The sequence below is a fragment of the Aptenodytes forsteri genome, unplaced genomic scaffold (genome assembly GCF_000699145.1).
Source record: "Aptenodytes forsteri isolate BGI_AS27 unplaced genomic scaffold, ASM69914v1 Scaffold193, whole genome shotgun sequence".
Lineage (NCBI taxonomy): Eukaryota > Metazoa > Chordata > Aves > Sphenisciformes > Spheniscidae > Aptenodytes > Aptenodytes forsteri.
The window spans coordinates 10,645,922-10,663,504 of record NW_008795405.1 but is presented as its reverse complement, the minus strand read 5'-3'; the positions used below and the strand labels follow the sequence as shown (position 1 = coordinate 10,663,504).

At 45.7% G+C, this 17,583-nt stretch overlaps 1 protein-coding gene across 1 annotated transcript in view; it reads right to left on the bottom strand.

Annotated features, from left to right (window-relative positions):
* Window positions 1–17,583, bottom strand: part of RIN3 (Ras and Rab interactor 3) — a 51,685-nt gene that overhangs the window by 12,022 nt on the left and 22,080 nt on the right. The window contains exons 4-7 of the mRNA XM_009280952.2: window positions 16,040–16,112; window positions 12,760–12,851; window positions 6,763–8,250; window positions 3,982–4,290 (exon numbers count right to left, since the gene is read on the bottom strand). Of these exons, the coding sequence (XP_009279227.1) occupies window positions 3,982–4,290; window positions 6,763–8,250; window positions 12,760–12,851; window positions 16,040–16,112 (1,962 nt within the window). The remainder of the gene's footprint in view (window positions 1–3,981; window positions 4,291–6,762; window positions 8,251–12,759; window positions 12,852–16,039; window positions 16,113–17,583) is intronic.

The window sequence follows — 17,583 nt, the reverse complement described above, 5'->3', positions numbered from 1 at the left end:
TATTACATTATTATTATTATTGCTATTATTATTTTATTTCAATTATTAAACTGTTTTTATCTCAACCCACAAGTTTTTCTCACTTCTACTCTTCCAATTCTCTCCCCCATCCCACCGGGAGGGGCGGGGGGAAGGAGTGAGCGAGCGGCTGTGTGGTGCTCAGTTGTAGACTGAGGTTAAACCACAACAAACTGTTATGAATAGCTTTATTTTCCTTCTCAGAAGTGAAATGTGATAATGAGCAGTGTGGTGGGATTGCTCTGACTTAGTTTTAGGAGCTTCTAGCATCGGTTCTACACTGGCTACTGAAGTATTTGAGGCCAGTTTCCTTTTCACAAGCTCAGCTATCCCACTGAAGACACACTGCTTCCTGTCCATGCCTTTGTCAACTGCAGAGCCATATAGGAGGACATCAGGGCAACTAATATCCGGCTGCTCAATTCTATAGGGGATGACAAACTTAATCCTAAAAGCTAAGGAAGAGAAATATTCCAATGGAATATATGTCCTATCTATCCTCTTTTTCCAAAAGCAGACTATGCATTAGCCATGCAAAACTATGCAATAGAAATTTTCAAATCAGATGTTTTAGGGCCAGTCACCTAGCCAACTCAATCACTAGTGCAAAACTGGTTTTGAGCTATATAATCCAGCTCCCTGTGCAGTTAGATACTCCAAAAATGAAGTTTCATAACCTTAGGTAGTCCACAAGTTAAAAATGTTGCAGTAAGAAAATTGTTCCTCTGTTCATTCTTCTTGAATCTCCTTAGAAAGCAGTCTCTCCATCTTTCAAACTTCCAACTTAAGCTTAGAGCCTTTCCATGCCTGATCTTCCCTGCTCATGGACTGACCAAGTTTGGCCTGTTTGTCTCACACAGTATTTCTTCATAAACCAATGCCTACTGCTCCTCTTCTTTTGCTTTTCCATCAGTTCTCTTCCACAGAGTGGCAGCTCCCAGGGAGCACAAAGCTGGGTGCTCCAGGCTCACCACTGCCAGTACACACCACACGTATTGCAGATTTGCATCTTGTTTATCACTCCACAAGCGTGACTTGTGTTTTTGATAGAGCAAAAAGCAGATATTCTCGTTCTACTCCTACCACACAATATACCTTTGACATTTTGTCTGAGTAAAGGTATTTCTGAAAGATAAATAATAAGCAGGTTTTTTCTACATAAGATTACAGTGCTTCTATATAAATCAGCTATGCTCCCAACTCTCCCTGTGGGTATTGGGGCATACTTTCCAAATGTAGGAGCAGTCAGAGAGTTGGGAGCTTACAGCTCCCCCTGAGTCCTACCTCTTTCTTTTTCTCGTGCACAGATAAAAAAATGCCACAAAGAAATGCCAGCTAATTTGTGGGGGGTGGGGTGGGTTTCCAAACTCCTCTTTTTCTATTCTTTTAATGCCTATTATTCTTACTAACGACTCCTAGTATTTTTAGCAGGCAGGTTACATATTTTTAGATTGTAGTTTACATTCTTGGAGACATATGTTGCTGTTATTTAAGTTTGCAAAGAACTTGGAAAATACATGGACTCAGTCAAGGCTGACTTCAAAGTTTCATGACTCTTTCAGCAGTGCAAAAATGGGCACTACCACAGGCACAGATGTTCCTGAGTAAGCCTATCCCTAGTTTTAAAGAAAACTTGGTACCTGTTGGGACACCCAGGCCAAACCTGGACTGCTGTACATGGGTCTCAAAATGTTAAAAAACTAGTGTTTTCATACGGGTCTGAAAAAAAAGGGTGCTTGATTTGGTGGTATTTGCACTTTGCTTTGAGATATGAAACCATATTCTCAGATCAGCTTGTCCTACGGTCAACCTAAAGTGAATAAAGACCTGGCCTGAGCTGCCAAATTGCAAATTAAACCAGACAACATATGCAGTTATCATGTTACCGAACAGGTAATTTTTCTGACACAGGTAGACTGATTTTGGTCCTGTGGCAGAGGGATTAGTTTTGTGTTCCACCTGCTCTGATCTTGGAAGAGGAAGGAACTTTCTAATTCAGCGGTGAGTAAAAGGAGCTAAAAGAAGAACAGACTATTGCACAGGAAGCCGAGCATGGCCACTGCTCTTCCTGTGCAAAGAGCACTGCGCTGCCTCAGGGCTGGCTGAAAGGAAAAGGGGCCCTGGGCTGCTGCTCTCAAGATGGGCAGACAGCAGGAGGAGAATTCCTACCCGCTGAAATCTGGTCTGAGCAGCCCACAGCATGCGCTTCTGCACACCACCAGCTGGGAACTCCCTGTCAGAAAAATATTTCAGTTTGCTGAATGCTTGTCTTTGCCAGGTGGAAAATTGAAGTGATCTGGGGTCAGTTCATTCTGTTGAAGAGGTTTCACACATTTCACTTCTAAGTGGGTCTACAGGACGTTTCACTCAATTTCTCTCCGAGTCCACTGTCTTCCGGGAGTTAGACTATAGCATTCTCCCCCCCTTAACCTCTTTTTCTGGTCTGAATTCATCGGGGTACATTTCCTTAATGTCAGGCCAGTTTTCTTCTGACCAGGCCCTGATGTGCATCGCTGATCATATACACTGGAGAGGGAACTAGGCGCACAGGGGTGAAGTCAGCTTCCGACCTACACCCCACTTGCAGTAGTACTCAACATGAGAAAAAAGCTGAGCTGGCCGAAATGAAGCGCTTTGTTAGCATAGCAAGCCACAATGAAATCCTCTGATTTTATGAATGCCAATCTTTTAAAACATATAGGGTTTTTTGAATTCTTTCCCTGACCCCTAATTTCTGTTACATAAAATGACACAATGGCATTTCCTGCAACAGAGAAGTTCCAGCCCTGAGCTAACTGAGGTGTGACAGATATGTAACGTACCACCAGCATTGGAAGGAGACTGTGTCTCCTATGTGAGTTTTAATGAGGCATGTGAGTCTTTGATCTATACCAAATTTACTCTCAAACTTAACACAACTGTTTTAACAAAGTTACAGCAAATTCCCCTACATGTGTCCAAATCTTCTCATAATACTTGAAGACAGTCAGAAGTCCTATCCACCCTGCAGTTTAGGCTCAGCCCTGCGGTGGCTGCTTGCTCTGCTGTTAATGTGTCTAGATTGGTCATTGAACCTTGCTGCATACTGCCCAAGGGATGACCCTGAGGTGAGGCTCAGAAGGGACACAATTCCTGTATGAGTGCCCCAAGGTTGTTGTCAGTACAAAATAAAGCAGAACTGCTAAAAGCACCTTTGGAGATTGTGAGTTCTTGAACAACTGCAGGTTGTTGCAAATTAATATCTGGCTTCTCTCCGAATTTATGCATGGCTGGTCATCAGCTCACCAGTATACAAAGAAAGCTCTTAAACTGGCAAGGCAAATTCTTGGAGGAAGGGGCTTCCTGGTCTATCTGCAAAAATGCATCCTGTCTGCAGGCCAAGGGCTTAACGTGTGCATTTAGTGGTTGGCCTGAGGCTCAAGTTATTTTTATACTCAGAGCACATACTTCCTTACACCGAAGAAGCGTAGTAGTGGCTTTTGGAATTTACTGGAGCATTAGGAATTAGTAATAAACAGTACCAGCATTCTGCATCTCCTCCTCAATTTAGGCAAAACTTTTTAAAGGCCAAGTCAAGAGACTTTTCCCAAAAACTCATTCCTAGAATTTACCATTAAGCTGCTACAAGCTGGGACAGAGCTCTGAGGATTTATGGAGAGCTGTGTGAAGACCTGTGGAAAAAGGACATTACCCAAAACCCACACTTACAGACATCTGTTTTTTGGAGTTATGGAGCTTGAAGTTAACCAGGTAACATCTTATACCTGTTATTAGTGCAGAGAACTTCACAGTCACTAACCAGCCCATTCTGAACACAACCTGTGGACAGCTGATACCAAACACACTGACAATCACTGTTACCTCCAATCTGAATGTTATCACATCAACTGTATCATAAACCCTGTTCCTTTGATACATGGAGAAGGACCAGTGAGGGATACCATTTCAGTAGGAGTGCTGTACCTGGGTTTCCCTGAGCCATGGAGTCATAGATGAGTTTGCAGGACTTCAGCAAGATGGCAATCTTCTTTTCTGGGGAGTAGGCCTTGTGCATGGTTGTGAACTTGTGAAGGATCTTTTCCAGCACTACGGTTTCAGGCACGCTGGTCGTGACGCCTAGGTCAGTGGTAGTTGTGTTTTGTATCACAAGCTGGTTCTCTTTTAGCTGCTGTAACGATCCATCTTTGTTGTGGATTTCTTTTAAGTAAGAATCAATGGCTTCTTTTAAAGGTTTCAGGACACATTTGTACAAAGCTGTCTCAGCAATCACTTCTGCACAGAGAAGGGAGAACACAAAAGTCCATGATAAATAATAGTAGTACAGGTGCAAGCAAAACTCCTAAGAAAGCATGCGGTTGCTTATTCATGCACTAGTGCATAGCTGTGAGTAGGGGACAGAAATTACGCCCCAGAAAGTAAACTTTCATTACCAACACCCTCCAGAAGTCCTGGATAGGCTTGAGATGAACATCAATGCGCAGTCTCTGCCACTGGAGCCGTAGGAGAGCTCCTGCTACCAGCAGCCCCTGCTGTCTTTGCCTGACTCCTGGCTGACCAGCGTGGCGCTGTCAGACAGCAGGAGAGCCAACTCTGGGAAGAGATGAGGAACGTCACCTAACTGTGCCTCTTTTCACAGTCCTGCCCTTACAGATGCCCGGGTGGGATTAATCTCATGTTGTTTCTGACATCTCCCTCTGACCTGTTTGAGATATTCACTTTGGGATGAAATCAATTGCATCCTCAAAGCGCCCCTTTCTCTGCAGTAACTGAAAAGGGGCTGTAGCCACCAGCTCAGAGGCAGACACCAACATCTGGTCAGAAGTTTCTCACCCTTACTGCTCAAGTGACTCTAACTTACTGATACTTAAGCCACCTCTTACATCACCTGTGGATGAGGAAATAGTCTGTGTGGGTTGAGCGTTTGCTTAACATTTAGCAGGAGACAAAGGGAAGCATGAGAGACTGTGAGAAAGTCTGTTGTCTGACTCCTAGAAACCAGAGGCAGAGCTAGAGGGACTGCAAGGGATCCCCTTGTCACCCCTGCACTGAGGCAAAAAGGTCACTGGCAAAAGAGTTCATCCGCTCAGTCGGAGAGGAATGAAACAGAGGGCAGTAACATTTATGTATACAAAACGCAACTATTTTAAAGAATCCAGAGAATCAGTCAGCCTAAAGCAGGACAAATTCAAATGGTAAATCTTCCACAGTGGGAATTCCTGTCCTCCATAGGAGAAGACAGTCCTCCCTAGGCTGACTGGGCCATATCATCCTGTTAAGGAACTGCCAGTGAACAGGGCTAGATTTAACCAGGCGTGTCTGTGTGAATGTGGGGGGATCCTTGCACACATGCAGCTCTACCAAGCAGAACAAGGACACTTCTTTCTGCCTCTTCTCCACCTTCCCTAGTCAAGATTCAAGACAGACTTCTCTGTGCTGACACCCCCTCTGCCTCGAAGAAAGGGGTTATTGGGACAAAAATTGTAGGTGTTACATGAGGTGCATGAGAAGTGAAACTGTAGCTCCCCTCTCCTAGCTATGGCAAGGGGCTGGCAGCAGGTCTGTTCTGCTGGGGAAACTGCAGGATCATGTGAAGCCTTTGCTAGGTGAGAAAGAAGTCAGCAGGGCCTGCTGAGACTGACAGCTGAGTGCCTCTGGGTCCTGGCTCACCACTTAGCTGGGTCCCACCTAATACTGGAGCTGCAGGATCCCCTGCAATCCCTGGTCACTTCTGTGGTTGGCCATGTTCTGTGTTGGGGGTCTTCCAGCTCCCAGTTTGCTTTAAGCCAACTTAGGGATCTCATAAATAGCTCTGCGTTGGTTCTCAGGTCCTCAAGAAACAGTTTTAAGTCAAAAAAGCGTGTGAGTGCATGCATGCATGCTTTTTCTGGCTGTATGGCTTTTACTGGTGTAAAAAATCCTACAGCTCTTTGTATATTCCCTCATGAATGAACCTTAAACAAGCCAGTCCATTTCTTAGCAAGGAGAGAAGTAGCACATTACTCCCTCACAGAATATTGAATGAGAAGCAACAAAACACCCCTAAACAGCCAAAAATATTATTTTTCCTCCCCAAAGGCAAACTATGTCTGTGGCAAAGAGAGGTGAATGCTGCATTTTGGAGCCAGCAGTGCTCTTGCAGCAGGCAGCTCTTCCAGGCCTCTGAGGTCTCAGGAGCACAGAATGGGATCAAGTGATTCCTCCAACCTGCCACTCAAAATCATCACAGTCTTGTCCCTCCTTGTGAGACAGTGACTGACCCCTGGTCTGGCTGCCACATGCAGGGAGTTCTCCGTCCTCACTGCAGAGCATGGGGCAGTGGACGTGGAAGGCCATGGGGAACACAGCTGTGCAAGGGGAAGTCGGCCTTTTGTGTTTCCAGTGAACACAGCTCTGTGTGTGTGTGCCTGTGCATACACATATATACACACACTCATATTTGTATGTGTGTATATGCATTTGCATATATACATACATATATGTCTCTCACACACACACAAACACACATTTCTTCTGCTTAAACTCTTCCCTTTAAAACATTCATAATGGCATTTCCCCCCTCATTGGTATCCCAGTTTTTAGAGCTGCTCCTCCAAGTGCTGGCAACCACAGAGCAGACTTCAATTCGCCTCAGCTTTTAGGAGATGGTTTATAATTCTGTAGAGCAGAACCTGTGTCTGCATAATCCTGTCTTCCTCCTCACCTTCCCAAATTCTGCCCGAAGATGAGTAAAGCACAGTCACCTACCCAACTGTTCCTCAGTGTAGGAGGCTGGGTCTATCAGGGATTTCAACTCGGTGCTCTGCACTAAGTAACTCTTCAGCTGTGTCATCATCATTCGGATTTCTTGTAGCATCTCTGTGCTGGAGCTCTGCTTTGCCATCATCTCTAAACTATACACTCTGTAATCCTGCACGAGGTTGCCAAAGTATGAATCCTTGTCCTGTGCCAGCTCCACTATCTTCTTCTGCAGCTTCCTGTCACTAGACAAAAAGACCGTGAAGACATTGGACAGGCTTACAAAGGACAGCCTGTTCTTGGCCTTGCCCAAGATCATGGAGCATGTCTTTTTACTGGATGAACTACTCAGCATCTCCAGGTCATCCTCTGTGCTGCTGGTGGAGTAGGAGTCTGGCTCGGATGCTGATGCCTGAGCCACGGTGCTGGCTCCCGGGCCCTCCAGGGAGGAGTGCGAACCTTTCAGTTCAGCTGAGGTGATGGATTTGCGGCCATGTCCCGGTTCAGTCTTGGTATCTGTGCAAGTGGCACCACTTGCCACTGTAGTTGAGCTGCTCTTGCACAAAGCCTGCGCCGTGGCCGCGGCCGTCTCTGCCACTGTTCTTTGTTTCGACTGGCAGGAGCTGGGGATCCTTGGTACCTGGGAAAGCCTCTTCCTTCTCGGTGGTGGGATAGGAGGTGACTTTCGTGTCTCAATGGCATTGCTTTGTATCTCAGGCATGTCCTCCTTCTTCTCTGCAGGTTCAGCCTTTGTCTCCTGAAACTGTGATACAGCCCTTTTGGGAACCTCCCCAGGCATTTCTACAGCCTTTTTGCACAGCGACCTTTTATCTCTGCTCTCTGTACTTGTGTTTTGTTTTTCTTCTGTCTGTTCCCCTTTCAGCGTTTCACAACTTCCAGGCTTACCCACACAGCTCTCCTCCAAGGTCCTCTCACACAGCCGCCTCCGTGGGGGGACAGAGGGCTGGCAGCCCTTCTTGGGACTCACTGCCGAGGGCTCGTTGACCAAGCAGCTCTGCTTCCTTTCTTCTTCTTTATTGTCACCGCCCTCAATTTTCATTTCCTTGATGCTCTTTCCTAGTGGCTGAAGAAGCAGCTCGTTTTCTTCACAGGCAGTCATGGGATCCTGCAGGAGCTTCAGAGAAGGTTTCTGAACGAGAGTGTGAGAAGGTGGAGGTGGAGGGGGGCGGCGGGGAGACTTCCTTTCAGTAAGCGTGGTGGCAGGGGGGAGATCGGTGCTCACAGCATGGCTTTTAGGAGGAGGTACATCTGGAGGAAAAGGATTACTGCACTCTTCTATAAAAATAGGATTCACAAACCACAGCCTGTCATTTCCTATTGACAGCTCAATTTCACATGAGCAGTGGTTTGTGCTACTTGCAAAACACTGGGTACATCTTAAACTGTCTGCCTGGGCAGTGCTGAAAGCAGAGTCTTTTGCAGGGTTGGATAACTCCTTTTCTCTTCTTCTGTGGTTTAAGGAGGAATTCCAGAAATCTGTCCAAAAAAAAAAGAAAGAAAGAAAGAAGAATGAAAAAATGCTCTGAGAGAATTTTAGCTGCTAATGGTATGTAGAAGTCCTACTTTTTGTTAAAAGAAATGATACACAAGCTTTCACACCTCTGCACAAAGCAGTGTGAAGAGAGAGTTGCCTGTTTTATGTGCATGAGATGCTTCAAACCAGGGGACGAGCTCAGAAGCTTCACCAGAAACCTCTTTCTTGCCAATTTTAGGACACTCATCTAGTGAAAACTGTTAATGCTGTGCAGCCTATGCAGTGTGAGCAGGAAGGTACAAGTAATAAATATGAATGATTGTGAAAAGGGGTCTATGGCTTGTTCAGCGATCACTGCCCTCCAGATTCAAATAGCTGTGGATACCCGAGGTGAGGGTGTGAAGACCCCAGGCAAGTTCTGTCTCCCTCTTGCTGACTGTGGGAAGGTGCAGGGCTGAGATATACAGCCTGGATCCAATGTGCACCAGGAGCACAAGAGACATCAGATGAAGATGACTCTACTATGCAGCAAACTCATGTTCTACACAGAGGTCTGATCCTGCTTTGCAGTACAACCAGCCTGGAAACATATGATTTTAAATACCTTCCACAGATTAAAATTACCATTAACATCTATAGCTCTGGATGACAATTATTTGTAGCCATGCCCACTCTCTGTTTTGCACCTTGCCTTGAGACTGCCTGCCTGCAGGTGTAAGAGAGGAAAGATGGTGCAAAAGACTGTACGCAGGAAGGTTGTATACTGAAGGACTAAAGGATAGTTAAGTATTTCAGTGCCATCAACTGTGACTGGAAAAGGAAGATGGTGTTTCAGATGCAAGTAGTCATTTCTGTATGTCACAAACCTCTTATTAGAATTTGCTTTTGAATAACTTGTTTTAAAAAAATTGCAAAGCATTTGTATGTCTTTTGAATAGATTCAGTATTACATTTAACCTTTTTCCCTTCCCCCAGAGGTGAGTTTTCAAACCTGCTTGCCTTACCAGTCTGATTGCTTTTAATCACTCTTAGAGCTGCTAATCCAGGGTCCACTACTGGAAGCATCAGGAAACAGGATCCTGCAAACCCCATGTGTTCTGGCCAAGGAAAAGGGTATAAATCTCTGAGGGTATTCACTGGGTGAGGCCTGTATAGATGCCCACAGATTTAGGGGCCAGGGGAAGATGGGAAACCCTGGAAACACAAGGATGCAGATAACTAAAACTATTTCAGCATGCTTGGTCCCTGGACACAGAGCTGACACTGATGGCAGACTCTTTTGGGTGGACTTACAGGGCACGCAAATGGGGCTGCCACACATCACCTGAACCCTGCCCTGTGCTTGGTGTCAAGCTTGTCTCACTGCAAAAACATCATGTGCTGTGCCCAAGAGGGGATGGATGGGGCTGCACACGCGTGGGATGACCCTCAGTGCTGAGCATGCGGTACAGCTCTCAGGACGGTGCCTTCAGCTGTGCCTTGCCAGGGCCCTGTTCTCCTGTCAGCTGCACCAGCGTAGCCCCCAGCCCATCACAGGGAAGGGGGTGCAGGGCTGAGCTGGCCGGAGCCCTGGGCAAAGTCTGCCTGTGCCTCTTCCTAAAAACCAGCATCCCAGAAAAGCTCAAAGGGACTACTAGTTAGGAAGGTCATAGCAGAACTCAGAGCAAAGAAACTCTTTGACTAAAGCCAACACAGAACTCAGGGGTGAAACACATTCAGATAAAATCTCTCCCTTGCTCACTGCATCCCCAAAGACAGGCCACTTCTTCCCTTTTTACTCCCCGGTGCAGCCGTGACTTTTGATGGCTTCCTGCTTGCAGCCAGCTCCATGCCGTTGCTGGCAAGGCCATCTTCTTTCTGCCGCCACCATGACCTGCCCTCTGCAGGGTTCTGCCTTTCCCCCTGGGTGCCCTGAGCCCACTGCTGGCCTTGCCTCCCTCTGCCAGCGATGTGGTCCCCTGGGGCACAGCCAGCTGCTCCAGGGACAGGGACTGTTCCCTTCCCTCCAGCAGGTACAAGTGCTGTGGCAGGGCAGGACGGGCAGGCTGACTCCTCGCTGCCCCTCCGCTCCCTCTAACCAAGCATAGAGTAAGGCACAGAGTAAGCCATGCGCAGGTGAACTCAAAGACTGTCCATTCCCACCAGGATAAAATTGCTGATTTAGCCTCTTGCCGCCTAGGCTAGTGTCCATGGCTAATTCGACTTCATAAGCATGTCACCATGTTTTCCCATGGAGGCTGAGGTTAGAACAGCTTTATTCTCTGATTTCCTACCATGAGAGGGAGGAGAACAAAGAAGCTTAAAATTAAAGTGTTGCCAGGAACAGCAGCACTCTTGACAACAGAATTCAGGAGTAGACGTGCAGATGCAACCGCACATAACAGCATCACGCTGCCAACCCCCTCACGTCTGAGACTGTCTGGGGTATGATTTCCTTTAAATGCTCCAACTCTACTAGGTATCAGCAAATGCAAGACAGTGGAAGTTGCTTGTTTAAGTCAGAATATAATGCTGTGGAGCCTCATGGGCTGAGGAAATGGTGAGTAAACCAATCTACAAAAAGGAAGTTGGTTATTTTTCTCAGTAGTGGTCAGGGTAAGACACTGTGATGAAAATGCAATACTCCACTCAGACTGTGAAGGACCAGATGAGGTGGTCTTACCCGGGGTTACCCAGCTGCTTCAGAGACGGTGTTTCCCAGCCTAGCCACACTGTCTCATACAGCAGGAAAAGCAGTTTGATCGTCTCCCATTGCTGTCCTGGCTCTTCCCTTAGCTTACACTCTGGGAGGGATAATTAAGCAGTTCTTTGAGACTTTGGCATGTCTGTGATGGCATGTGCTCTTTGTGCAGTGCAATCACACTAATTCTCCTGCTAAAATGCCTTCTGTACCAGTGAGGTCAGGACTAGAGGACCTGCAGTACATCCTCTTTGACAATATACATAACAGCCAGATCCTTTGTGGAACAATCCAGCTTGCAGATAGACATCTTACTTCTACCCCCTCAAAAAACATCTCTCTTTGAAATAAATAAAAAGCAACATACGAGAATTTCAAATGATGCTAGCTTTCCTTTGGGAGTGCCACTTCGGGCAGCACTTATTGTTTGTGTACCCATTTGTACCCACGGAATTTTGTTCCAGGAAGCAGTAAACAGCATCACTCATTACTTCAGCCTGTTTGACTTCACTGAGGCAGCATGGCACTCCAAGAAGCTGGCATCATTTCCCAGGAAATCTTTACACAACAGCAGGTTTTATGACCACCAGTGTACAGGAGAGAAGGAAGAAGACTACAACCAACATTGCTTTAGTGCTTGTGCTTTAGTTAATCCTTCCTTTCAGAAGTTGCTGGAGACTGTTGCCTGAGTCAGGATCTCCTCTGCTGGCTCAAATTGGATAGAAGGTTAGAGAATCATGATACGCTTCTTACATTTTAATCCAAATGTTTACACTTGTTATAATAAAATTAATAATAACTTTACAACTTGCTATCTCAACCTGCAATAGAGCTTTCTTTAAGCAATAAGAGCTAGCTGGACACCCATACTCAAAGATGCTTTGACAAATTGGCACGTATTCAAAATAGAGGATGCTGAAAGTGTTAGAGGCAAATCCGATGGTCAAATTCAACAAAGCTGCCTGAACTGAAACCAGTGGGGTTTGCCCATGCCTTCTGGGAGGTATAATGCAGAAGATCCAAAAATAGATTCCAAAAGCCCCAGGGTGCTCTAGTGAGTATCTCTAAGTGAGCTAACTCTTCAGCTTTCACCATTGTTTGGCTGTTTTCAACAGCTGAGGGAAAACTGAAAAGCAAAGTAGCATAAGAGTGGCTAACTGTAATAGCTGTCTCAAGGGGAGTGTGTCAAATGGGAAGGAATAGGAAGGAGACCTCCTTTAGTTAACAGAACTGCATTTCCCAACTCTGTAACTTTATACATCTGATCTAAATTTGCTCATTTGGTGCTGTCACTAAAAATAACATTCCTTTTTGTATCCCATTAGTGTGAAGCGGGAGAACATGCTGGGACACTATACATTTCTGCACCAGCTAGAAATCCTGCAAAAGGAAGCAGAAATATCAAAATTAAAAAATATCACACTTCCATCAGCATTGCCCCCACACATCAGAAGGGGAAATTGCAAAAGTGTTTTCCTCTTTTCATATACCTCAGATGCCAACTACTTCCAATGTGTGTAAGCTATCCTGAGAGGCTGTGCCGCGCTTCAGTTGTTGAAAGCCCCAGCTTATACAGTGAGACTGTAGGTCTCTACAGTCCCCTACTTGCACAGAAGTCCAAGTGGAGGTTTATGTCCAAAGGGGCTAGTGGCCTTTTTTTCAGTGTGCTTCTATAAACATAAAGATCATAAACATCTTCTCTCTTGCATTCAGGCCTCCTCAGCTATTCTGAAGACAATAGTTCATCTATCCACCAGCTGCATTATGTCTGTGTGAGACACCATGGTTCTCACAAGTCTGAGTGAAACCCTGGCTGCTTTGAGGGACTTACCTATCCCCAGACTAGATATAATTTCAAGGTCTTGAAAGCTACTGGCTTCTAATATTGCTTGTGGCAGCTTCAGGGTGAAGGGCAGCAAATCTCTGTAAAAAGAAACACAGTGAAAAACCAACAAAAGAATAAACCCCACAATTGTTAGGAACTCCAGATTTTACCGTTGGTTTTAGTGATTGAATTGGTTCACAATTTCAGCCCTGTTCTCTAAAGTCCTGGACGTTGTCAAAGGAAGATCTTACGGCCAGTAAGACATCATGGACATTGTGCCGGCCTGGGTTGCTCTGACTTCACAAAAGATCACCAGCTCCTGTGGCGATGCTTCATGCCGTGCCACTGGCTTAATCACTGTGCCTTGGCTTCCTCCTCTGAAAACAGCAGGAACACCTCTCATCTCAGGGGAGGCCACAAGGGTTGAAATAGCTTCCCATAAAAAGTGAGAAGTTGCAAATGGTAATTATTGTAATTAGAAAAGCCATTCTTTCTGGTGTGGAGGGGATTTGCAGTCCTTTTTCTTTCTGTTTACCCCTCTCTCCCCACCCTACTTCCTCTTTTAAAAATCAGTGTAAGTGTAAGGCACAGGGACACAGCAAGTCACAGTGGGGTTAGGGAAGGAAGACCCCTCCTGGGGAAGGGAAGCCCCTGGGTGAAGTGACCGACAATGATGAAGTACTGCATGACGCTGAGAAAACACACATATCCCTCTACTCTCTGCTCTCAGGCTTCTGACTGCTTGGTTTCTTGAAAGATGCTGTATTTTTACTGAAAAGAAGATGCACTTTCTCAGAGGATGTTAGTTGGGTTTCACTGAAACACACCCTAAATCTCAAATAATTTAACGGAGCTCTTGGGCTCGCGGTGAACTGTTCAGGTTTCCCTCTTACCCCAATGACAATTTGCTAAACCTATTCCTACCTCAATTCCCATTCTAACAAGGACTAGAAAAGCCAGTAATAATAGTCCCTAAAAGGTAGCAAGGAATGGTGCAGGGTCATTTTACACATTAAAAATTTAACAAAATGTTCTGCAAGCTGCAGGAAATTATTTTAGAAAAAGCTGCCCTTGTGAGTAGGTGGTCTCTGCTACCAAACGCACACCCCAAAAATGCGTGTGACTGCAGACCTGGGGAGGACCGATCTGTTGACAGATGAATGCAGGGGGGCTATTTTTGCCCTTATTAACAGATACATATCTTACTGATGTATTGTGTACTCCATCGGTTCTCTGTGCACCGCTGAGCACTCTGTTGTCACATTGTTTGACATAAACTGATGTGATCCCAGGATTATTTTTTTTCATGGCAGATATCAGGTTTAAAAGAGGAAGAGGGTCCATGGACCTTCTGCTTTCTTTGTTTGTTATTGTCATATGCATGAGTAGTTCCCTTCTATTTTTTTTTTTTTTTGGTAGAAAAATACATCTAAAAATCAGGAAACATGAAGACATTACCCTAATAGAAAACAATCTGGTTTTATTCATGGGGCAGCAGCTTACAGAGAAGCCACTGTCACCTGTTACCTACAGGTGTTATTTTTGTGATCTAAGGTAATCTAGCCAGGCCAAACTTTCTTTTGAGAAGAGCCTGTCAGCCCTGATAAGCTGTTTCCAGCTATTTATAGATGACTGTTTACTACATCCCTGAGAACAGGCCTCTCCACTCACCATCACGGAGAGCTCCTGCAAGCTGCCAGCAAATGGTAGGTCAGCGCCCAAGCAATCTTTTCATTACCTGCTTCTCAGAAAATTATTCCCTATTTACCTTGTCTTTTGACAGTGACCTGAGAAATCACACGAACCATCTGAATGTCTATTTGACACTCAGAAGTAACATCTATAACAGGAACTAACAGAAAAGCTTTTCTTTCTTTCTCTTAAGCCATGATCCTTTCTGCAGGAAAGCAGAAGCAAGCAGATTTTCCCTCCCACCAGCCATTTGACTAGAAATGCCCAATTCTTGTTTGCATTTGGGCTATTCTTTGCTCCTTTGGTAAGACAGAAATCTTTTGAACTCAGCTGGCTGCAGAAACAGCCCCCAAAATAGCGCGAGTCTTACTGGCCTGGTAAGCTGCAGTACGCTGTATCATACCATAGATAGACCGCTCCTATTCTGTGACCTAACCAAGTCACTAACACGACTGCCTTGTAAACATATCCTGAATCTGCTTTCCCCTCTTAAATGGAAATAACTACTTTAAGAGTCATCTAAGTTTATATAGGGGAGGTCAAAAGTTTACATCCAACTCAAAACCAGGCCTGCTGCAGCAGGAATGGGTTAAGTAGGTTGTGGAGGTATCGCTGCAGTGTGTTTAGCATAAACACACAGATTAGAGGAGACTGCAGACACACAGGTTTAATTACACAGAGGGACTCATCAGCTGCTGATCAAACCTTGCTCTAATGAAAATGACCTTACAGGTCTTTCCCATCTCTGTGTCCACTGCATTTGGTATTTCTGTGCTGAGCAAACAACCAAGGTCTGTTCTTTTTCGCTTTATTTTATTTTTAAATTTTGGCTAAAGAACAGAAATTGTTTCAGGACTACTCTCCTTCACAGATTCCCTGTAGGTGACTAAGTACTCTGAGTCTCCCGCAGACAGCTCTGCTAGCAGGTTTGCTAAGTCACTGCCAGGTGTGCGTGGATCCTTAAAGCTGCTTTTGATAAGAGATGGTTAATCCAGGAACCTTTTTCCTCCCTGCCCTGCTAGCCCCAGTCCTGTGCCTCGGTCCTTCGTGGGTGCAGCCCTACAGCCCTTCCTCAGACAAAGCTTCCAGCTTCAGGGACAGCTGTGGTTATGGTGTGCCTGGCTAGAAACTGGGTGATCTGGCCCCATCATAGATACTAGCATCTGAAATACCTCCTGGTCTGGCAGGATAGAGGAAACTGGAGGCAACAGCTGGGGCTGTGCAGTGACTGGATACTGGGGAAAGGCAGTCCAGAGGGGGCCTGCTGCAACAAGACAAGGGGGAATTGCTTTAAACTAAAGGGGGGTAGATACAGACTAGATATAAGGAAGAAATTTTTTACGCTGAGGGTGGTGAAGCACTGGCACAGGTTGCCCAGAGAGGTGGTAGATGCCCCATCCCTGGAAACATTCAAGGTCAGGTTGGACGGGGCTGTGAGCAACCTGATCTAGTTGAAGATGTCCCTGCCCACTGCAGGGGGGTTAAACTAGATGACCTTTAGAGGTCCCTTCCAACACAAACTATTGTATGATTCCATGATTCTATGAAAGCAAAGCATTGCTTCCCCTCCATGGAAGCAATGAATCCAACTCACCTACTGACGCAGTAGAAGGCAACCAGTTTGAAGACATCTTCAAATACAAGGACAGATCCTTCCAGGTACAGGACTGATGAAAAACAAAAAAGACAGTCAGCAACTGTTTTCTTTGAGCTGTATGGTAAAAAAAGGCTGGTGGGTTTGGCTCACACATCTTGTATTCTGTGATTGTCCAGTATTTGCATGGACTAATATGATGAAGCATAAAGAACTGGCTTCAGATGGCCAAACACAATGAGATTCTTCAGGGAAACACTAGAGAAGAAATGTCTCAGCCAGGCCTTCTGAATGGTTAGCTCAAGATATCAGTGTTGTGACAGTAATAGAAACAATGGGAAGAAAAAAACCCCAGGTCACAGCCAAAGGGTTCGTTACAAGCCCATCTGTCTCTAAGGATGTGCAGATCCGCAATATGTATGGGGCTGACCTTGTGAGTCTCCGTGCTGGAATCTGGTGTGGTCTGGATGGACAAAGCACTTTGAAGTAAAAAAAATAGGAATTACTATTTCATTACTATGTGTGTGGGCTCTGACCTGGGTCACGCAGGCAGTGTGAGCACAGCCTATTTGTGTCTCCCCTGTCTTCTCCCTCCCATTGTGTTATACAGCAACAGCACTTTCCTTTAAGTGGCAAAATACAATCTACACCACATTGCAGAGTTCTTCAAGATGACCTCCTTTATAACAGCATGCTATGACATTGTGTAGTCCAAATCTCACGTTATTTTAGAGCTTTTGGCTGCTAAGCTAGAAAAAATTCACTGGCTGGTGGAGAAAATTTCACATTGACCGATAATGCAAGGCAGAGGGAGAAAGAGATGGATCTGCAGGAGAGAGGTCTCCATCTTTGCTTCTGCTTTATAGTCTCACAAATTGTCTGTGCACGTATGTACACAACACACTATCACAAAGAGAGACTGACAAGTTTAAGGAAATCTGTGTTGGTTTCTCAAAAATGCCTCTTACTGGTGGTGGAGAACTGGAGCCCCAGAGCTGCATTGTTCCTGCCACAGGAGCATGCCGGGAGTCCTCGGGGAGCAGTACCAGCTCAAACCCACATAGCGGTGCCCGCAGCCACTCTGCATCTTCCTTCACTCTGTTTTCTAGGCCACAGTTCAGAGCTGCGGACACAAAGCTCAGCTATCATGATTCAGCTTCCTCGGTCTGCCATGATTCACGGCCCTGTGAAACATCTCCAGCTCCTTGCCCTGCCTGCCTGGTTATTAGTTCCCTTACAAAGCAGGGCCTCCAGCAGCTGCCGGAGGGAGACATCCGTCTGGCTCTCCTCTCCCCCAGCTCCATGCACTGGCTCTTGTTCTCCAGCCAGCAGAGAATCCCATTGGAAGGAAATGCTCAAGCTTGTCTCTTGTTCAGCTTCGCAGTTCATTCCCCAAACAAGGCATTTGCTCCTTTTAATTCTCCCTTTGTCCTAGCCCAGGCCCTGCAGGTTGCTATTTTGGGCTGAATACACCAATGTAGGCTTTTTTTAAAGAGGCAAAGGCCATGTAATTCTCAGAAGTCATTCCTAACATCAGTTTGTGT